Source organism: Periplaneta americana, chromosome 6, assembly GCF_040183065.1.
Source record: "Periplaneta americana isolate PAMFEO1 chromosome 6, P.americana_PAMFEO1_priV1, whole genome shotgun sequence".
Lineage (NCBI taxonomy): Eukaryota > Metazoa > Arthropoda > Insecta > Blattodea > Blattidae > Periplaneta > Periplaneta americana.
In genome coordinates, this window is record NC_091122.1 from 8,906,495 (window position 1) to 8,926,594 (window position 20,100).

The 20,100-nt window shown below is 34.5% G+C and overlaps 1 protein-coding gene across 2 annotated transcripts in view; it reads right to left on the minus strand.

Annotated features, from left to right (window-relative positions):
• Window positions 1-18,720, minus strand: part of Vps53 (vacuolar protein sorting 53) — a 40,986-nt gene extending 22,266 nt beyond the window's left edge. For both annotated transcript variants that reach the window (XM_069827423.1, XM_069827422.1), the window contains exons 1-7: window positions 18,542-18,720; window positions 17,871-18,056; window positions 15,308-15,522; window positions 10,849-10,969; window positions 10,569-10,714; window positions 8,340-8,555; window positions 2,835-3,009 (exon numbers count right to left, since the gene is read on the minus strand). In XM_069827423.1, coding sequence (XP_069683524.1) covers window positions 2,835-3,009; window positions 8,340-8,555; window positions 10,569-10,714; window positions 10,849-10,969; window positions 15,308-15,522; window positions 17,871-18,056; window positions 18,542-18,625 — 1,143 coding nt within the window. In that variant the 5' untranslated portion in view covers window positions 18,626-18,720. The remainder of the gene's footprint in view (window positions 1-2,834; window positions 3,010-8,339; window positions 8,556-10,568; window positions 10,715-10,848; window positions 10,970-15,307; window positions 15,523-17,870; window positions 18,057-18,541) is intronic.
• Between the last annotated feature and the right edge of the window lie 1,380 nt (window positions 18,721-20,100).

Below are 20,100 nucleotides of genomic sequence, written 5' to 3' on the forward strand. Positions count from 1 at the left end.
GCTCGTAAATTGTGAGATGTGCGCAGACGCGAAAGTATTGATTTTTTCCGAGGAACAATAATATCACTGACCTTGATATAATTTAGAGAATAACATGAACTAATTTTGATATAACCTGGAAATTGATTTAGAATTGAAAAACGAGATGACAAATTGAATTTATTTGAATATTATTTACAATTAATGCTAATTATTATAGTAACAGAACATAACCTTCTGCGACTGTATTGGATTTCCAGCCTCCGTGATGTTTCCCTCGTTCTTTCGATTGCATATCCAAGAATAATCGAAAACCTGAACTTTAATGAATAGGTGTACTTTAATGACATGCATTAAAGGACTGCTACCAGGTGTATAATTACTACATTTCGGCATGGTCGAGCATAAATAATTTAATTATGTATACTTGAATTACAATTATTATTAACATTCAATCAACATTATCTTACATCACATATTCATTATATATGAGGTCTCGCCTACCTCATTGAATATTACACGACTACTATGAAGTAGCCACGAATTTTTCTCGTATTAAATGTTGACAACATTATCTTATTTGGAAGAAAGGGCTTTAGAAAAATTGTCTAAAAGGAAGAGAAATCTACAACTGATTTATTTAATCCAGGAAAAAGAAATAGAGGACGAAATTAAAGACAAATCGTGGGAAATAATATTAAGAAATCTTATAAAAGAATTGTATTCCAATGGATACCATCCCATTGTGGAATCCTGGGAAACGAGAATGCGGATGCTTCAGCAAAGAAGGGCAGCACTGCTACTTACAGACCTGTTACTAAATCTACGTATTACTCTGTGAAAAGATTTATTAAATCTACATACTTAGACTTCAACAAACAAAATTTGATAACACAATCTCAAGGGAAAAAATGGAACTCTCTGCATCAAAATCCACAGTTAATTCCCGATTTACCACGAAAATCGTCTGTAGCTGCATTTAGATTGGCAACAGGCCATGATTGTTTGGCCAAACACCTGCATAGAATTGGAATATATCAGTCCCCTAACTGCCCATTGTGCAACTCAAACCAAGCAATGGATTCGGAACACCTCAAAATCTGTGCTTCAGTGGCTGGTCATGATAATATCTTTGAAAAATATTGGAGTGCAAGAGGTCAAATGACTTTATTGTCAAACGCCTGGCATTAGAAAATAACAACAACATATTAAGAAATCTTGAAGAAATTTCACAAGCACCACGAAAATCTGCTGTTGCTTTGTTTAGATTGGTGACAAGTCATGACTGTTTATCAAACCATCTACAAGGAATAGGAGTATTCAATATACTTCCTGTATCCTATGCAACACCAGTGAAGAAATGAATATGGAGCATCTTAAAAGATGTGCAGCTGTAGCAAAACCTTGGTGTAAAATTATTGGAGGCACTGAACAGGCGAACGTATGGACAAAGAATTGTTTACATATACTGTATATGCTCGCATTAGCATTGTTTCCAAAAAAATTTCATGGTTTAATATTTTTACTTTTTCTTTATATATTTTCAATTCGCAGAGTTACTGATTTTTCACTCTTTGTATGTATAGATTTAATTTGTAAAATATTCTATTACAGATCTGTGATAAAAGATAGGATTTTGAGCATATTGCACTACATAAAATATTTGCTCAAAGATAAACTAAAATATTAAGGAACAAGATCATCAGTCTCCATTTATAGTTAAATGAAATAAAATGTTTTTTTGATCACAGATATGCAAAAATGAATTAAAAACAGTACTACGCATGTCTAGCTACAATTGGTTCGATTGCAATACAATTAGTCGGTGGGCAAGCAGATTATCAGGTGAAAGAGGACATGCCAATATTCGGGATCTCTTCACAGCAGCAGACCCTGCACTGCATGAAGTTCTGACAATGTAAAGCGTGGTAACAACATGGTTGTGGCTGACAAATGTGTAACAGTGAAAGAATTGTCACTCCCAAGTTGGAATATTGAAACAGTTGAGGTTAAAAAGGTTTGAGCCAAGTGGGTTCCGACAATGTTGACTGAAGGTCACAAAGAAAAACAATGTTCAGTGAACTTTTGGACCAGTATGAGAATGGTGGAGATGACTTTCTTGCAAGAATTGTGACAGAAGATGAAAAGACAACAAACCAGATCAGAAAACTTGGATGGACAACACTGAAACATCCGCCTTACAGTCCTGATCTGCCACCATGCGATTACCATCTCTTTGGTAAACTGAAGGAATCCCTTCGTGGAACGAGGTTTGAAGATGAAGACTTCCTCGTGCATGCTGCTAAAGAGTGGCTCAGATGTGTTGCTCCAGACTTTTCCTTTGCAGGTATACAGGCTCTCGTTTCAAGGTGGTGTAAGGCAGTTGAAAGGGACAGGGATTATGTGGCAAAGTGACTTTTGTTCCTAAAAGATGTATCTACATTCTGTGAAAATAGCAAAGCTGTAGGATAAAAATGTAATTTTTAAATAAATATTGTGCATTACAAGAATGCCCAACGACAGGATACCTTTCAGAACATGGTGTTATAGACCTACACTAACAAGACAAGGGGGAAGACCAAAGAAACGTTGGAGAGACCAGTTTGACGGACAAAATTCTGGAGGCGGAACAGGCCATCGGCCTAAACCTTGAAGTTATTGATGATGATGACTTTTGGAGTGACCCTTGTAGAAGAGGCAAGAGGAATATCAGAAAAAGAGAGGACAGAAAGAAAGGAAAAGAACAGAAGAGGAAGCAGAAGAAGAGAGATGGGAGGGGAGGGAGGAAAGAGGAGAGAGGGGTTGAGGATGTGAGCGACAACTAGAAAATGATCAACAGGGTTACTGTAGCTCACCTGAGACTTTCTCCTCTCTGAAGACACCAGGTTTTCAGGAGATTCCTCTAATGTAACACCAGTGAAGCGTCGAGCCAGCAGGTTTTCGAAGTTGCTCGTGCGCTGAATTGCATACAGCAACAACTTCACATCCAATTCTGTTTTCCGCTTCGCCATCAGTTTAGACAACTCCGACCTGCATAGAACAACCCAAAGGAAAAGTGAATCCACCAGCTCGAACTGAAGACAAAGGTCTATAGCACTTAGAGATTCAAACCATGAATGACTCCATTATCTGACTTCAACTCGTACTTATAGCACTGCTGTACTGATATATGTATAGACATTTGCCCTTTTTAAAGCTAAGATTTTGTACTTCAAAGTAAGGTTGAAAAAACTGATTATGAAATAACATCCAAAAATTAAGGCAAGTAGGCAAACTATTGGCATTTGAAAACAATTAAGGCAAGTAGGCAAACTATTGGCATTTGAAAACAATGTAAGGAAAAAGTTTGTTATTGTCTTCTTTTCATCTTTTATAAAGTAAATTTTAATTCTGAAATGAGGGTGCTTCTAAAGCAAAATTCATTACCTCTAATAATAAATCATAGACAAAACACAATAGTACATTATGCAAAGAGCCTATAATTTTTTTTTTATCCAATGTCATCAGGTTGTCTTTTTGACATTTCTGGTCTTCTCTCCTGGCCGTGGCTTAGTTGTAACCCACTTCTGAGGTTGGGGTGCCTGGAAGGCGGAGTTACATTACCCCGATGATGTGATAGGATGATTATGATAATGTGGTGCCAGGAGAGGTCTTAAATCTAAACTTACCCTAAATTCCAGACCATGGACGAACACAGGAATAATCCCCCTTTAAGGAAAAATTCTAACCGGTAATCGAACCCGGGACCGCATGAACTATAGCCAGAAGCTCTGACCACTAGACCATGAGATGTCACGTAGCAAAGAAATATACTATAAATACAGAAATCACTACACATTTAGCCTGAATGACGAAAAAACACTCTATAAATTTTATAGGCACTTTCTATCTTTCTACAGTCCTTGTGTGTCTTAACACAATAATAAATTCTGTTCTTTAAAATACGCATATGCGTGTGTGGACATACATGCAAAAGATGCATTATACAATAGTAATTAAGACGCGAGTATGTTTATGAAACGAGCACAAGCGAGTTTCATAATTTTTATACGAGTGTCTTAATTACCATTATAGGCAAGTTTCATACGACTTTTAATGCTCGACCATATTTCTAACTTGAAATTATTCATAAGTATTCATGTTATTCTTATATGACTGGGGAGCGGAACTGACCTTGTGCAATATCTCGTAAATTGTGAGATGTGCGCAGAAGCAAAAATATAGATTTTTTCCTAGAAATAAATGTCATTGACCTTGATATAATCTAGAGAGTAAAATTAACATTAATCTTGATATAACCTTGAAATTGATTTAGACATTGAAAAACGAGATGACAAATTGAATTTATTTGAATATTATTTTCAATTAACGCTAATTACTATAGTAATAGAACATAACTTTCTGCGACAGTATTGGATTTCCAGCCTCCGTGACGTTTCGCTAGTTGTCTTTCGATTGCATATCCGAGAATAATCGATACTTGCGCTTTCATATCACTACAATAGTGTTTTCTGATTGGTGGAACACCTGAACTTTAATGAATAGGTGTACTTTAATGAGGTCCATTAAAGGACTGCTACCAGGTGTATAATTACTAGATTTCAGCATGGTCGAGCATAAAAATTTGTACACTGCTGCTTCCTCGAGATATCAGGGAATAGGCATTAATGGATGTTAACTGAAAAAGCAATATGCAACTAAATGTAGACGCCATCTGTGGACAAATCAGAGGCTGCTTACAACACTGACTTTGTGAAGATTCCTTTAAATCAGCGTTTCTCAAACTATGGTCTGTGGACCACCTGTGGTCCTCGAGGTGTGCCCATGTGGTCCTTCAAAAAAGACAGAAGAAAAAATAAAATGCAAACTAATTGTGTATCACACTATAGCCCATCTGGCGCCTGTAACCCAGCCAGGGACCACCCGAATTCATAACAGAGGACCAAAGTAGTGAACCTTTTCATGTATTTATAATTTTCTTAATAGTTTTGCCGACAACCAGTCAGCATATTGAAATGGTCACGTACTGTACGTCGTACACCAAATAATACAACTTTGAGGTCACAATTTTAAACTAATTTTCCAAGTAAATATGACGAATTTTCATGGGTTCGTGATCACTTTCAATGCGTTATTGAAAATAACAGATTTCGTTGAGTGAAAGAGAACAGTTAATCGAACTCTCGAATAAGACTGGACTTAACATGAAATTCCAAGCGGAAAATATGATTAATTTCTGGGCCTCATCACAAGTGAAAAGAGAATATAGTGAACTGTACAATGGTGCTTTAGAGATTGTAATTCAGTTTGCTTCTACGTATCTGTGTGAGAAAGGGTTTTCATCACTAACTCTAATAAAAACAAAGTACCAAAATCGACTTGATGTATGTGACGATTTCCGACTTAAACTTACCAGCATACGTCCACATATAGATCTGTGCAAGAATCGACAGGCTCATCCATCTCAATAATGCGAGTACCAATATTTATTTATTTTAGTTAATAAGTTAAAGATTATGCAAACTCTAATATCTTAAATTATAAAAAAAGCAAAATGAATTTTCTTCTATTAACATTAACTTAATTAGTTAATACTAATATAAAATTAATTCAATTAAATTAATTTTAATTACTTAATTGTTTTTTAAAATACAAGTATAGTCTACTGGTATTAAAATATGCTACAAAAATTATAAATTTGCTTTCGAAGGGAACAAGGGCAAGGTGGTCCGCGGAACTGTTCTGACTTAAAAAAAGTGGTCCACACTTCAAAAAAGTTTGAGAATCACTGCTTTAAATGATGCTGTTAGTGTGATAATGAAGCCCAGATTTATTTCCCTCTTGAAAGAAGCTCTACTTTGGATTTTCTTCCGTATTCTACTATTTTTCACAGAAAGGACTATTCTACTATAATATGTTGTTCTTGTTGTTAACTAATGCTGAGTTGTTGTCAATAAAGCCATTAACTCTCTCGCTCTTCAATATTTCTCACACACAGAACTAATAGTACAATAGACACATCAAATGCACTTGAATTCGTCAGAAACGCATGGGGAATTTCAACCCAAATCTACTACTTCTCACAGGAAGGAGTGCCCTGTTACATAGGTATAACATAACATGATACCTTAAACACGCTTGAGCTCCTCAAAAGACACAGGAAATTTCAAGCCAACTCTTCACCTTTCATAGGAAAGACTACCCTTATCTATATATATAATTTGAACTGGTAATGGAAATTACGGGAAAACGGCTGAACGGATTTTAATGATTGACCCCTCATTTTCATGCCTGGCATACAAAGTTTTTCGGAAAAATAGTAGTTTTCAGTGAAATGTCAATTTTCCTACATAATTTTCCTATTTTCAAAAATCCATCTGTTGTCAGTTTTGAGAACTAATTTTATTGAATCACGGCCGACTTGATTGAATTTCAGAACAAAACACACACTACAATAAACAATAGGATTTACACGAAGGCCATGACCTGCAGGGTTGCCGACATATTTAGAGCTCCAATTAAATTCGTTATCAAAAATAATTTACAGGTCTCATTCTGCAGTGTATAATTTTGTGAGTACAGCTGTGTATTGGATATTCAAATCAATGAAACTTGAGGTGGTTTGATGACATTATTACCATTTTAGAAATTACATATTATTATGGTTAATGTCATGATGCGTCTATTTTTCATTAATTATACATAATATTGATGCTATATTGATGACATGAAAGTGAAACGTTTTGAGGTTATGTAAGTAAATGTAGAGAATATCTTAATTTAGATCTTCATTTCTATAATTTACTAAGTGGCGGCTATATATAACTATAAAACTTACGTAAGATAATAATATTGTTTTTAAAATCAAATATTTTTATACTTCTTAATCAAGTGGGGTTGGGTCTTTTTCATATACTTAATGGCGGTATAGTGTAGATATTGATATGTGTCATTGTCTTCAGTATTGGCTCTAGAGAGCGCAAAAATTACAGTTCCTAAGGAAAGACCAAAAGGTATTACTTACTAATAAAATAAGAGGCCTAGAAAATTTTGTAGTCTTCAGATCATTTCAGCATGATCTCTTAGTAGGATAAAATGATTTTACGCTCTACATTTCAAGTTCTACATGCAACAAAATGCTAATGTTCGAAAACTTAGCAAACCTAACATTTTTTTAACTTTCGTCTACAATCCACAATGACCTGAGACAGCTATTGCTATCATCCTGACATTGATACTTGTGTTTCTGAGTTGAAACTCAAAAACTGAAGGTGGATAGGTTCAAAAAAAGTATGTTGCCTAAAAAACCCATTCAGAGGGAGTATGTTTCATTATTATGGAAGCAAATAACTATCAAAATGTCAAGTATTCTTCATTGAAAATAAATCTGAAAAATTTTTATTTGAACATCTAACGAACTTAGTTTGCAGCAGTATTTGCTGCACAAGCCACTAGTATTATATAATATGACAACTTAAACACATTTGAACTTCTCGGAAAGACACAGAATTTCAAGTTATGTTTTCTACCTTTTACAGGAAGGAGTGCCATAATATGACAACCCAAATATACAAGAATACTTGAAGACACAGGAAATATGAAACTATCTATTTTGCCTTTCACAGGATATCACTTTCTCGTATAATGATAATACATTTCATAACTTGGACCCATTTTCTTCTGTACTGCAATAGTACATTATGCAACGAGCATATAATGGTAGTAATTAAGACGCGAGTATGTTTATGAAACGAGCACAAGCGAGTTTCATAATTTTCATACGAGTGTCTTAATTATTATTATAGTCAAGTTTCATACGACTTTTTATGCTCGACTATATTTCTAACTTGAAATTATTCATAAGTATTCATGTTATTCTTATCTGACTGAGGAGCACAACTGACCTTGTGCAATACCTCGTAAATTGTGAGATGAGCGCAGACGCGAAAGTATTGATTTTTTCCGAGAAACAAATGTCATTGACCTTGATATAATCTAGAGAGTAAAATTAAACATTAATCTTTATATAACCTTGAAATTGAATTAGACATTGAAAAACGAGATGACAAATTGAATTTATTTGAATATTATTTACAATTAACGCTAATTATTATGGTAACAGAACTAGCTGTCTTTCGATTGCATATCCGAGAATAATCGATACTTGCGCTTTCATATTGCTACAATGGTATTTTCTGATTGGTGGAACACCTGAACTTTAATGAATAAATGTACTTTAATGAGGTCCATTAAAGGGCTGCTACCAGGTGTATAATTACTACATTTCGGCATGGTCGAGCATAACAATTTTAACAAATTACGTGCAACAGAATGAATGAAGACAGTTATTGGCATCATACCTGGTGATGTGACAGAATTCCACTGTGATTCTTTCTGACACTTCCCAACCAGGTGGGAACATGGCTCCAAACTTGTCTTCGAACTCCAGCAAGTGCCTCTTGAGCCACGCATACCGACGGTCAATCTTATCCAGCCACGCTGTGTCTTGGGTTTCTTGGAACAGGTGGCAGTACTCTGCCAACTGCAGCCCAATAAACCATTTCAGCAAGTCTTTCCTATCCAAACACAACAGTGCAGGGTCAAAGTCAGTTCTGATCACATAGGCTACTTTTCAAATTCCAAAGGAATTTTCTCTCAAGAGTTACTAATGCTTTAAGTGGATCTCATTAATTACAGAAGAGGAATAATAGGCTGATTCAAAAGTTTCTAGACATGAACGTAATAACCAAGTAAGTAATAAGAAACACAAAACATTCTTCGAAGTAAAGTCTGTCGTTTTCGATGTCTCTTAATCTTTTGCCAGTAGTTACGGTAACTAGGCGTTTAAATCTATGATGGAATTAAATTAAAAAATGAAATAAATAAAATAAAGAAAATACAATAAATGCAATAGAATAAAATATATAAAATAAATTAAATACAATAAAATAAATAAAATAGAATAAAAAAGTAAAATAAATAGAACGAATGAAATACAATAAAATAAAAAAATAAATAAATAGAATAAATGAAGTAGAATAAAATAAATAAAATACAATAAAATAAGTCAAATGAATAGAATAAAAGAAGTAAAATAAACAAAATAAATAAAAAAAATATAATACATAAAATAAAATAAAAGAAACTGAATAAAATACGAGAACCGTCTAGAAAGTAAGTTTCCCTGGGGCCATTTACAGAAAGAAAACACAATTTCATGGAAAGATTTATTGCAACAAATACATCAATTGTTGAGGTATTTTTCAACATATTCACCACCGGAATTGATATATTTGTCATACTGTGGGATCAGCAGAGAGGTGCAGACAGCTGTCACACACTGTTTCCAATCCCAGATGGCTGACTTCTACAACACAGGGATACAAAAGTTGATCCTACAGTCTGACAGATGTCTCAATTCCAGTGGAGAATATGTTGCTGTATCTGTTCTAATAAATCTTTCCACGAAGCCTTTTTTTTTTTTTTCTGTAAACGACTCTCATTGGGAGGAAATTAAACACACAATAAATATGGGAAATGCCTGTTATTATTCGGTTGAGAAGCTTTTGTCATCTAATCTGCTGTCAAAAAATCTGAACGTTAGAATTTATAAAACAGTAATATTACCGGTTGTTCTGTATGGTTGTGAAACTTGGACTCTCACTTTGAGAGAGGAACATAGGTTGAGGGTGTTTGAGAATAAGGTTCTTAGGAAAATATTTGGGGCTAAGAGGGATGAAGTTACAGGAGAATGGAGAAAGTTACACAACACAGAACTGCACGCATTGCATTCTTCACCTGACATAATTAGGAACATTAAATCCAGACGTTTGAGATGGGCAGGGCATGTAGCACATACGGGAGAATCCAGTTATGCATATAGAGTGTTAGTTGGGAGACCGGAGGGAAAAAGACCTTTAGGGAGGCCGAGACGTAGATGGGAAGATAATATTAAAATGGATTTGAGGGAGGTGGGATATGATGGTAGAGACTGGATTAATCTTGCTCAGGATAGGGACCAATGGCGGGCCTGTGTGCGGACGGCAATGAACCTCCGGGTTCCTTAAAACCCAGTAAGTAGTAAGTAATTTTGGTTAAATAGAAGGTATTGGTAATGCTTAGATTTCTCCTATTAGATTTTTTAAGAAGTGAAGCTTAATTCCCTATATTATGGGGAAACTTTACACCAGTCTTCAAAATAAACACTTAGACTTGGAATATATCTTATGGAGCATTGTACGACTTTCTTTATCACTTTCCATGCATTAATAGAAGATTCTGGTTTTCAGCTTGTTGAAAATCCAAAATGGCAGACTGATAATAAGATACTGCAGTTCTGCGAACTTTAAGATGATGTTGTATTTAAAAAAAAATAATCCCACAGTGATACGTCAACTGAATTGAAACCTAGACACCGATGAAACTTTCTATTTAAGTGGAGCAGTATATGACCCTAAGGAGTAAAGTAACCCCAGGTTACGGTACCCTATGTTCCAGTAGCAAGAGAAAAGAACAATTCGAATTCGTCTTGAATAACTACCACTTCTTTGTCCCCCATTTCAAACAGACAAATAATCCAAGTCACTCACTTAACTTTGGGGTCGAGCACGGACACGACTAGACAGGCCTCGGCCAGCTGCTTGTTGTGGGTGAAGTGCTTGGCATTGGGTCCGGAGAAAGCCTCGTGGAAGTCTGCTGTTATCTGCTGAGCCAGTTCCAGATGGATCTGATGCACCTACGAGCACAACACAGGCCGCAGTTGTGGTTCAGAACAAGAACGAAGGAATGGGAAGAATCTGAAATATTTGGAGATGTAAAGCAGTTGCTCTTAGGAATGCACAACTTTTGGCAATTCAACATGACGTGTACCTGGTCTGCAAGCTGCCTTATCTGCGGGATGTCCATGTAGTTGTGGAAGTGCTTCATCACCTCCATCACGGCCTGCAGGGGCATCACAATCTCGCCATATTGCCGCTTCTGGGTTAGACTCCTGCCAGCAACAAACAAAGCTCAAATTCCTTCATAATAATAATAATAATAATAATAATAATAATAATAATAATAATAATAGTAGTAGTAATAATAATAATAATAATAATAATAATAATAATAATAATGAATTTGTAAGGTACAATTTAAATTGTGGATTTGTAATGCATATTTTTAAATTTTGGATTTGTTATGTATAATATTTAAATTATGAATTTGTAGGGTACAATTTAAATTATGGATTTGTAATGTATAATATTTTAAATTGTGAAATTGTAAGGTACAATTTAAATTGTGGATTTGTAATACATATTTTAAATTTGTGGATTTGTAATGTACAATTTAATTTGTGGATTTGTAATGTATAATATTTTAAATTGTGAATTTGTAAGGTACAATTTAAATTGAGGATTTGTAATACATATGTTAAATTTTGGATTTGTAAAGTATAACTCAAATTTGACTCTATCTATTACAATAGTGTATTGCTAGATAACTATGAACTATTCTACATATATCAAATTCGATTAAAATTATAAACATAGTATGTAATATTGCAACACTTGTACAAAATTTTTCTGATAATGCATTTAGGCGAGCGGATTGATTCTATATAGTGCATATATAATTTAATTGTGGATGTGTAATGTGTATTTGTAATGTATTAATTAATTGCGGATTTGTAATGTACTTAAGCATAAGATTTATAATTGCTAGTTGATCATATATTGTGTAGAGTAGATAATTTTTATTTATTTTAATTTTTGGATTGTAATATCTATTTTAACCGACTCTGTACATTGCAATAATGTACTGCTATATGAATATCAACTATGAACTATGAAATATGTAACATAAACATAGCATGTAGTATTGCAAGTCTTGTATGCAATGGAACATGCTGTTTTAGCACAATAAAGGAAATAATAATAATAATAATAATAATAATAATAATAATAATAATAATAATAATAATAATAATAATAATGTTTTATTTTCGCTGGCAGAGTTAAGGCCATAAGCTCTTCTCTTCCACTCAACCAGCCTTAATCAATACAATACATATTTAAATTACGAATATTTACACTACACTTAAAAGGCTCTCCAGCAATATTCTTCAGTTAAGTTTTAACGACTAGTAGACTACATATTTATTTAAATTTAGATAAACCTATAAGGTAAAGTAGTAACTTAATTTATGAGCCAATTTAATTCAATCAATTATAATTAATTTGAGATAGCTAGTAAAATTATGAAAATTAATTTAATATAAGCTTACTAGAACTATGTTACAGGGAGAAAAAAATATATATATAAATCTAAAATATATTTCTATAATGAGAATATTAATGTAATTGCCATTAGAGGTTTTGTAAATCTATTTAGAGAAATTAATGATAATAATAAGAATGGACAGATTCATAATCGTGTTGCAACTGGTTTCTACATCAAGATCAATCAAATAATAGATTTTTTTTCTAATAAACATTTGTGTTCTCTGAACGAGATATATCACAGCCACAACTAAGTCATAGAACAATTCAACTTACACAGTACACATCACAAACTCCAACCACAACTACAGAAATATAGAAACTGATATGCAAGTCCTACACACGCAACCAAAAGACCAGCAAGTAGAAACACTAGAACAATACGAAATTTATAGACACAAAAAAAAACACACACAAAACACATCCTCATTACTCAATTGAATTTCGGAATATTTACCCTTTTCGATACAACATAACCAATCAGGAACAAATCTCATCATTAGGATTCAGAAGATGATACACAGCACATCGAAACTAGTTAATTAAGTTCATCCAATTGTATTTCTTTCAATCCTGATTCTTTGAGCATTATACCATTCATGATTGATTGATTATAATGCAGACTCACAAAAACAAAAGCTTTCACAGAAATAAAATCATTTTATGCACTCTATTTCTGCTACCTATGACTCCCTGTCTCTCCTCTTCCCCTGCCACAGACAGTCTGTCTCCCTACCTACTCCTTTCTGTCTGACTCTCTCTTCTTCTATCTCTCTGAATCTACTTCTCTATCTCTGCCTGTCTCTTCACCCATCTTCCCCTTTGTCTCCCCCGTCTCCCTCTCCTCGTTTCTTTCTACCACTGTCTCTTTCCTTCTATCTCTCCTATCTCTCACTCTCTATTACTGTCTCTTTCCTTCTATCTCTCTTTCTACCACTGTCTCTTTCCTTCTATCTCTCCTATCGCTCTCTTTCTATCACTGTCTCTTTCCTTCTATCTCTCCTATCGCTCTCTTTCTACCACTGTCTCTTTCCTTCTATCTCTCCTATCTCTCACTCTCTATCACTGTCTCTTTCCTTCTATCTCTCTTTCTACCGCTGTCTCTTTCCTTCTATCTCTCCTATCGCTCTCTTTCTATCACTGTCTCTTTCCTTCTATCTCTCCTATCGCTCTCTTTCTATCACTGTCTCTTTCCTTCTATCTCTCCTATCTCTCTTTTTCTATCACTGTCTCTTTCCTTCTATCTCTCCTATCGCTCTCTTTCTATCACTGTCTCTTTCCTTCTATTTCTCCTATCTCTCTTTTTCTACCACTGTCTCTTTCCTTCTATCTCTCCTATCTCTCTTTTTCTATCACTGTCTCTTTCCTTCTATCTTTCTGTTTCTCTCCTTCTATGTCTCTCTCTTTCTACCAGTGGCGTGCGGTGCTATTTCTCGATGGGGAACAGGTCAGAAACAACACTAATAATAATAATAATAATAATAATAATAATAATAATAATAATAATAATAATAATCTGTTAATGCATATAGAGTGTTAGTTGGGAGTCCGGAGGCAAAAAGGCCTTTTGGGAGGCAGAGACGTAGAGGGAGGATAATATTAAAATGGATTTGAGGGAGGTGGGATATGATAGTGACTGGATTAATCTTGCACAGGATAGGGACCGATGACGGGCTTATGTGAGGGCGGCAATGAACCTGCGGGTTCCTTAAAAGCCATTTGTAAGTAAGTAATAATAATAATAATAATAATAATAATAATAATAATAATAATAATAATAATAATAATATTAATAATAATAATAATAATAATAATAATATGTATGATTTAGCAACATCACCAATTTCTTTTTTTTTTCTTACTTCATTTACAACTTAATCAAAAAAATATGTTAATGTAAAACATATTAATGATATTATATTAGTTATTATTATTATGCCTAAATATATAATACCGTTAACTAAAAATAAACAAACCTCAATTAAACCTGCAATTTACCGCTTCACGAGCACCCAGTTAACCATTTCACAGAAGTATAGTAACTACTTTGGAAATGTCTTGTATAAGATTTTGTTTTAGTTTTACAGGCAGCAGTCCCCTGTTCCATTGCCATTATTTCGTCAGATTTAACTCAGGCCGTGAATGCTTAAATCGTACGGATTTTTTTTAGAACTATTGTATAATTTCACACACAATATTATGTCACACGAAAAACTCTTCGAACTTAATTTTTTTCCGAATTATCACTATATAAATAAACTAGCTTGATGAAACAGTATATTCCACACTTATCAATACTTTGCGAGGGAAGAGGTAACTCTACAGCTTCCAGCGATACTCGGGTAAGTTCGTGTCCGCTCGAGCCTGCTTCGGAGAAAACTCCCACTCACATCATCACGCACAGCAGACGAGAAGGGCTCGAGTCATATTCACTTCACTGCAATAAGCCTGCTAACGATAGCTGTTTTCGCTTTTCGAAAACTGCAAGTAGGTCTATCCTTTAGAGTGAAGTATATCTCACAATCTCAGTTAAGGGGCAGGGAGGAAGGGAACAGCCTGTTCCCTCTGTTCCATGGAGGAATCGCCACTGCTTTCTACCACTGTCTCTTTTCTTCTATCTCTCTCTTTCCTTCTGTCTTTCTCTCTTCTCCTGTCTCTTTCTCTTCCAGTCTCTCTCTCTTTCTGTCTCAGTCTTTCTCCCCAGTCTCTGTCTCTGCCTGCCTATGTCTCTCCCAATCTTTTTCTTCATGTCTCCTTCTATCTGTCCCTCTCTTTTTCCATCTATCTGCATCTGCCTGTCTCTCTCTGCTTCTCTCTATCACTGTCTCGCCTCTTTTCCTTCCTACATCTCCCACCTTTCTCTCTCTTTAATAACACCATTTCCACTGTTCTAATGATGTGATGTGTCAAAGCTATGTAAAATCGATGATTTTAGAAGAAAATGTTGTTAAGCAAACTTTTAAATTCTGTAAAGTTGCCCTTATAGAAAATCAACTTTTATACATGATATACCAAAAGCATGACTAAGGCAAGTTAACCATAGCAGAAGTGGAAGTCAGACTTACTGCAGGCTGTCCACGCCCCCCACCAGCATGTGCAGGTGGTTCAGAGTGGTGATGGCGGCAGTCAGGTTGCGTTTGGCGCAGTCCAGCTGCTTTATGTCGCGAGTGATCTCCTTCACCATCTCCTCCGACTGCTCTGCCTTCGCCTTGATGTCCGCAATGTGCACGAACAGCTGACGGATTACCCGCTGTGCCTCTTCCAGCGCCGCACGACCGTCCTAACAGACAGGATCAGCGACATTATCAGGCTGCTCAACTTCTTTCATAGAAGAAATTTATTAGCCACATAACAGTAAATTTTCAAGGTGTCAAAAAAAAAAAAAAGAGTATACAGTTATAATATAACAGTAAAACAATGAATGAACGTTCGTGTTTAAATTAAGTGACAGCCAGCAATTATTTTAATCTAAAAATCAAACAACTGATATCTCCCTTCACTCCTGCCCAGAAACGAAATCCATATCCATGTCAAAGAATATCAGATTTATAATTTATACTCTCTGGTCCACGTGCTCTGTAGCAGACAAAAGCTAAGATCAATACTGCACATGCACTAGGGTTGACAGATGTCCCGATATGGCAGAACATTCCCGATTTTCTGAAAATTTTCCCGTGTCCCATTCATACATATCACGGTATTAAAGGTATTACCAGCGAATAGGGATTATAAAGAATGGACACTTCGCGTCGGTATCTTTGATGTAGCCGGACTGATTTCAATGACCTTCAAGCCAGCTTAAGCGTCAGATTCTGCTTTCTCCCTAGAGTTGGCGCTGACATCACACCAGCTAGCAGTCGACAAAGCGGAAATATAACACATAATTAATACATCTAGGTACATTATGTACTCAAATAAAATAAATTGGATCCATAGAATAATAAATCCTTCATTAACTGCAATGTCTAGACTCTAGAGTTCCTTTATAATGAGAGTTGAGACGTTGACCCCTACAACAATTAAAATATGTAATGATTTGATAGCGCTGAAAATGGAAAAACAAAACTCTTACGAGAAGTAAAACCATATACCTATATTATATTATATACAAATATTAAACGAATTCGATACTTAATTTTATAATGTATTATATTATTTTATAATATAATTTATTATATCTGAAATATAAAAAATTATTATTACAACTAGTTTGTCACTGAGAAATAAGGAAAAGCTGTTAACTTGAATTTATTTGAAGCAAAGCGTTACTGGATTATGCAATAAGGTAGGCGATGTTTGGATCCTGTGCCTTAATTCCATTCTCAATTATTATCTTAGCATATGCTCGATTACACTACCTCTAGCGCTTGAAAGTGGAACTAATTGCTGGCGCACAGAGAAACAAAACACAGGAAAATTCGCTCAGTGTCCATTCTTTATAATCCCTATTCGCTGGTATTACCAATTCCTAAGCAGAATTTGAAATTCGGGCGCGACGCGAAACAAATGCACCATGCACCATGTTCAGACTTGAGGGGTATGCATATTTAAGAAAATACTCTGCTATCAGTTTAACTTTGTATTTTGATAATTATATGTTACTCTGTTACTTAACAAAAACATGTGACACAGTATTGTGAATTATGTAAAATGTAATGATAAATATTCATTAAAATGTTGAAAAAAAATAATTCTTTAACTATCCTATAGGCCTACATACATAGGCTTCACTGTATTAATACATTATTATTAAACCACTTGTACTTATATAAAGTACAGTAAAATGTCCCTCCTTGATATTTTTAAAATCTGGCATGCACGGTTCATAGTTTGGCAGACTCCACAAAAAAAATTAAGTCCTTGGCCATGACCTGAAGAACGAAACAAAATCTGAAAAATTTATTTACATTAAAATTAAAAAACGATCACGAATTCTTCAAAATTGCTCGAATTTCGCCGAAAATACAACTTATCGCGATAATATCCATTTATAGCACTAATTTGCAGTAGTGGAACTGGCTTCAAAGAGTTGAAATTATGATAAATAAAGAAAACTGAAGAAAAGAGGAGGAAAAAGCACGCTTCTATCACATCCATCGCAACTGCGATGTTTTCATACCTATAATTTTATCATAACACAATCCTATAAATGGAAAAATAAAAATAAATTGTGATAATGATGGTTTCTTTGTTGAACTAGGCTACCTCATAACAATACAAGTATTTGTGTAAAATAATTAATCCCTTTACTTACTTATTCAGTTATTTATTTCTTTTGAAGAAATGGAAACGTCCACTTTTCGCACCGGTGTCTTTAGTGAGGACAACAATATGGAGGACGAAGAGAAGTAGGAGGAGTAACAGACGACAAACAAATAAGCAGTATAAACTGGAAGTAACTTGCCACCTATGCAGTCTTGTCACAGTCTAATATATATAGTCACGAAGCTCAATACGTAGTAAATATGCATCCATACATAGTTGCTAACCACTAGGATCGCTAATATCGGCTCATTACAGACAATGCGAAATAGTACCGGCACAGTCTATTGTTCCTAGCACCCTCACAACTCAAGCTTCGTGACTGTATATACTAGGCTGTGGTCTTGTGTTGATGCTCAACTTTACCTGGCCAACATTTGTCTGCCCTCGAACGACAGTTCTAATTTCGTCATCGATGGTTCGTATCTTGCATTCCATGTTGTTGACCACATCGTCGATATTCGACAGTGACTGTTCAGTTGGGAACAGAGAATTTATGTAGTCCACAGCATTGAAGTCTGGCTGGTCGAGGGGATCATTGCTTGGGAGAACCTGCAACCATATACATAAATTAACAATACTAGTCTCCTAACAAGGAACGGCTATAGTGACTACCGTGGATCACTATATAACCAAAGAAAGATGAATTTGAAATGCATAACTTTAAAAAACTTTAATTTTGAAATAAATTATTAATACAGAGGACACAGAATTAAATTTAAATTTCAACATAGGGCGTACTACATGCATTTCGTTCTATATGTTTTAAGCTTTAATTATACTTTCACGCATTCATACCGCCTAAAAGTGAGGTTATACCGATCAAATGTACAGGTTAAAATTCAAATTGTATGAAAATCCAATGCAGTATGACCATTTCTTAATAAATAAATTCCATTGGTTGCGTATTCTGAAACTGATTAATATAATATTCTTCATTTTGTATAACCACGTAAATAAACATAATTCACTTGACACATGAAAACAAGTACAGCCGCCCAACAAACATCCATACGCAAATTTATAATATACCTCACCTGTTCAATAGCATTCTGTACTTCTGGAGGGAAACTTATAAATACGTCCGCTGTTTCTTCGTCCAGAAACTCGTCGTCGTCCATTGTTATTTTATTTCAATGCTAATTTCATTTTATAATACACTGCAATTCGTTGACATTCCTTGCAGCTTCTGCAACCAACCACATTACGTGTCCACTTTGTTCTCTTATTCCCGTATAGATGGCACTGATGGCTAAACACATAGTGACATCTATGTTAAAACTTGTCACAGTGTCGCCAATAGAAACGATATTACCCTAAATTTAGATTACATAGAAATCTGAAGGGAAGGTATGAATATTATTAAAAAGTTCGGAGTACAGAAAAGAAAGGGAGATTAGAGGTTAAATTCTCATATTAAAAAAATTAAACCAGTAGAAAAAGATGATTTGGCAGACTCTTGAAACAAGTAACAAACAAAATCTACTTGATCTCTAACTACTATGAAGAGTCTGTGCACTAAAACAATGTATTTACCTGAAAAGAGGAAAATAAATCTGACAATCTTGCATAAGCTCGTTCCGGCAGAGAAATATGATACTGCTAATCTATGCAATGCTCTTTAAGTACAGCCGATTCAAGACAAACTAGATTAAATCATTGTTAGTAATTAGTTTAGACTCAGTTATAGCGTAATGGTTGGACCACAGCATTCTTTCTCCACATTGTTAAAATATTCATTCTGTGACTGACAAAGTGTGCATGCGCAGAATATACATGTTAGACAATTAGAATTACTTTAACAGAGGGATCTGACTATTTTCTTAGTCCTAATAAAATTAATCAGTACAGAATACTGTACAGTTACCGGTATTTCAGAATAGTTCTGTATGTCAAAATTCCTAAATTTACTGATGGTAATAAATGTTCGTCATTAAATATTTCTGCTACTTATACAGTAAGTTACTTGTTCAATAGGAACAATTTTATTTATACCTGTTCCTAAATAACAAAAAAAAATTGATCACAATGCTATCTGACATTTGGACATTTAACTAGAGAAATTATTTTTGTTAAACATTTAATTTCCTATGGTAGAGTGAGGTGTAAAGATTTTGTAGCACGATTTTACAAATAAATGCAGTAAAAATTACTTGTTTGTACCACTGTTTTGGAAAATATGAATATCTTAAAGCCAGGATTTATAACTTTTCAGGAAAAACTAACATTTATTATTCGTTAGAAGGTTTTTTCAAAATAGAATGTATAAAAATTTGATGAAGAATAAGGGCTAATATCTGCTAAGATAGGGAAGACAACTTATTTTGATGTCACACAAAGATAATGCAAGTTTCAAATGTTTAAAAAATCTTTCTACATTTATATGATTAATAGGTAGGCCTACTATCTTCACCAATTTCAAATGCATCAACTGAGAGAGTTGAAGTACACAATATAATTAAAAGTTAAATCAGAAATATATTACCTATAACTATGGTCCGACCCAGGAATCTGTGGAGTAGCTTCAAGCATATGCAGGCGGAGTCTATCTGTGCCAGAGTGTATTGCGGGCAGCATCAGTTTGAGTCCGCTAAGG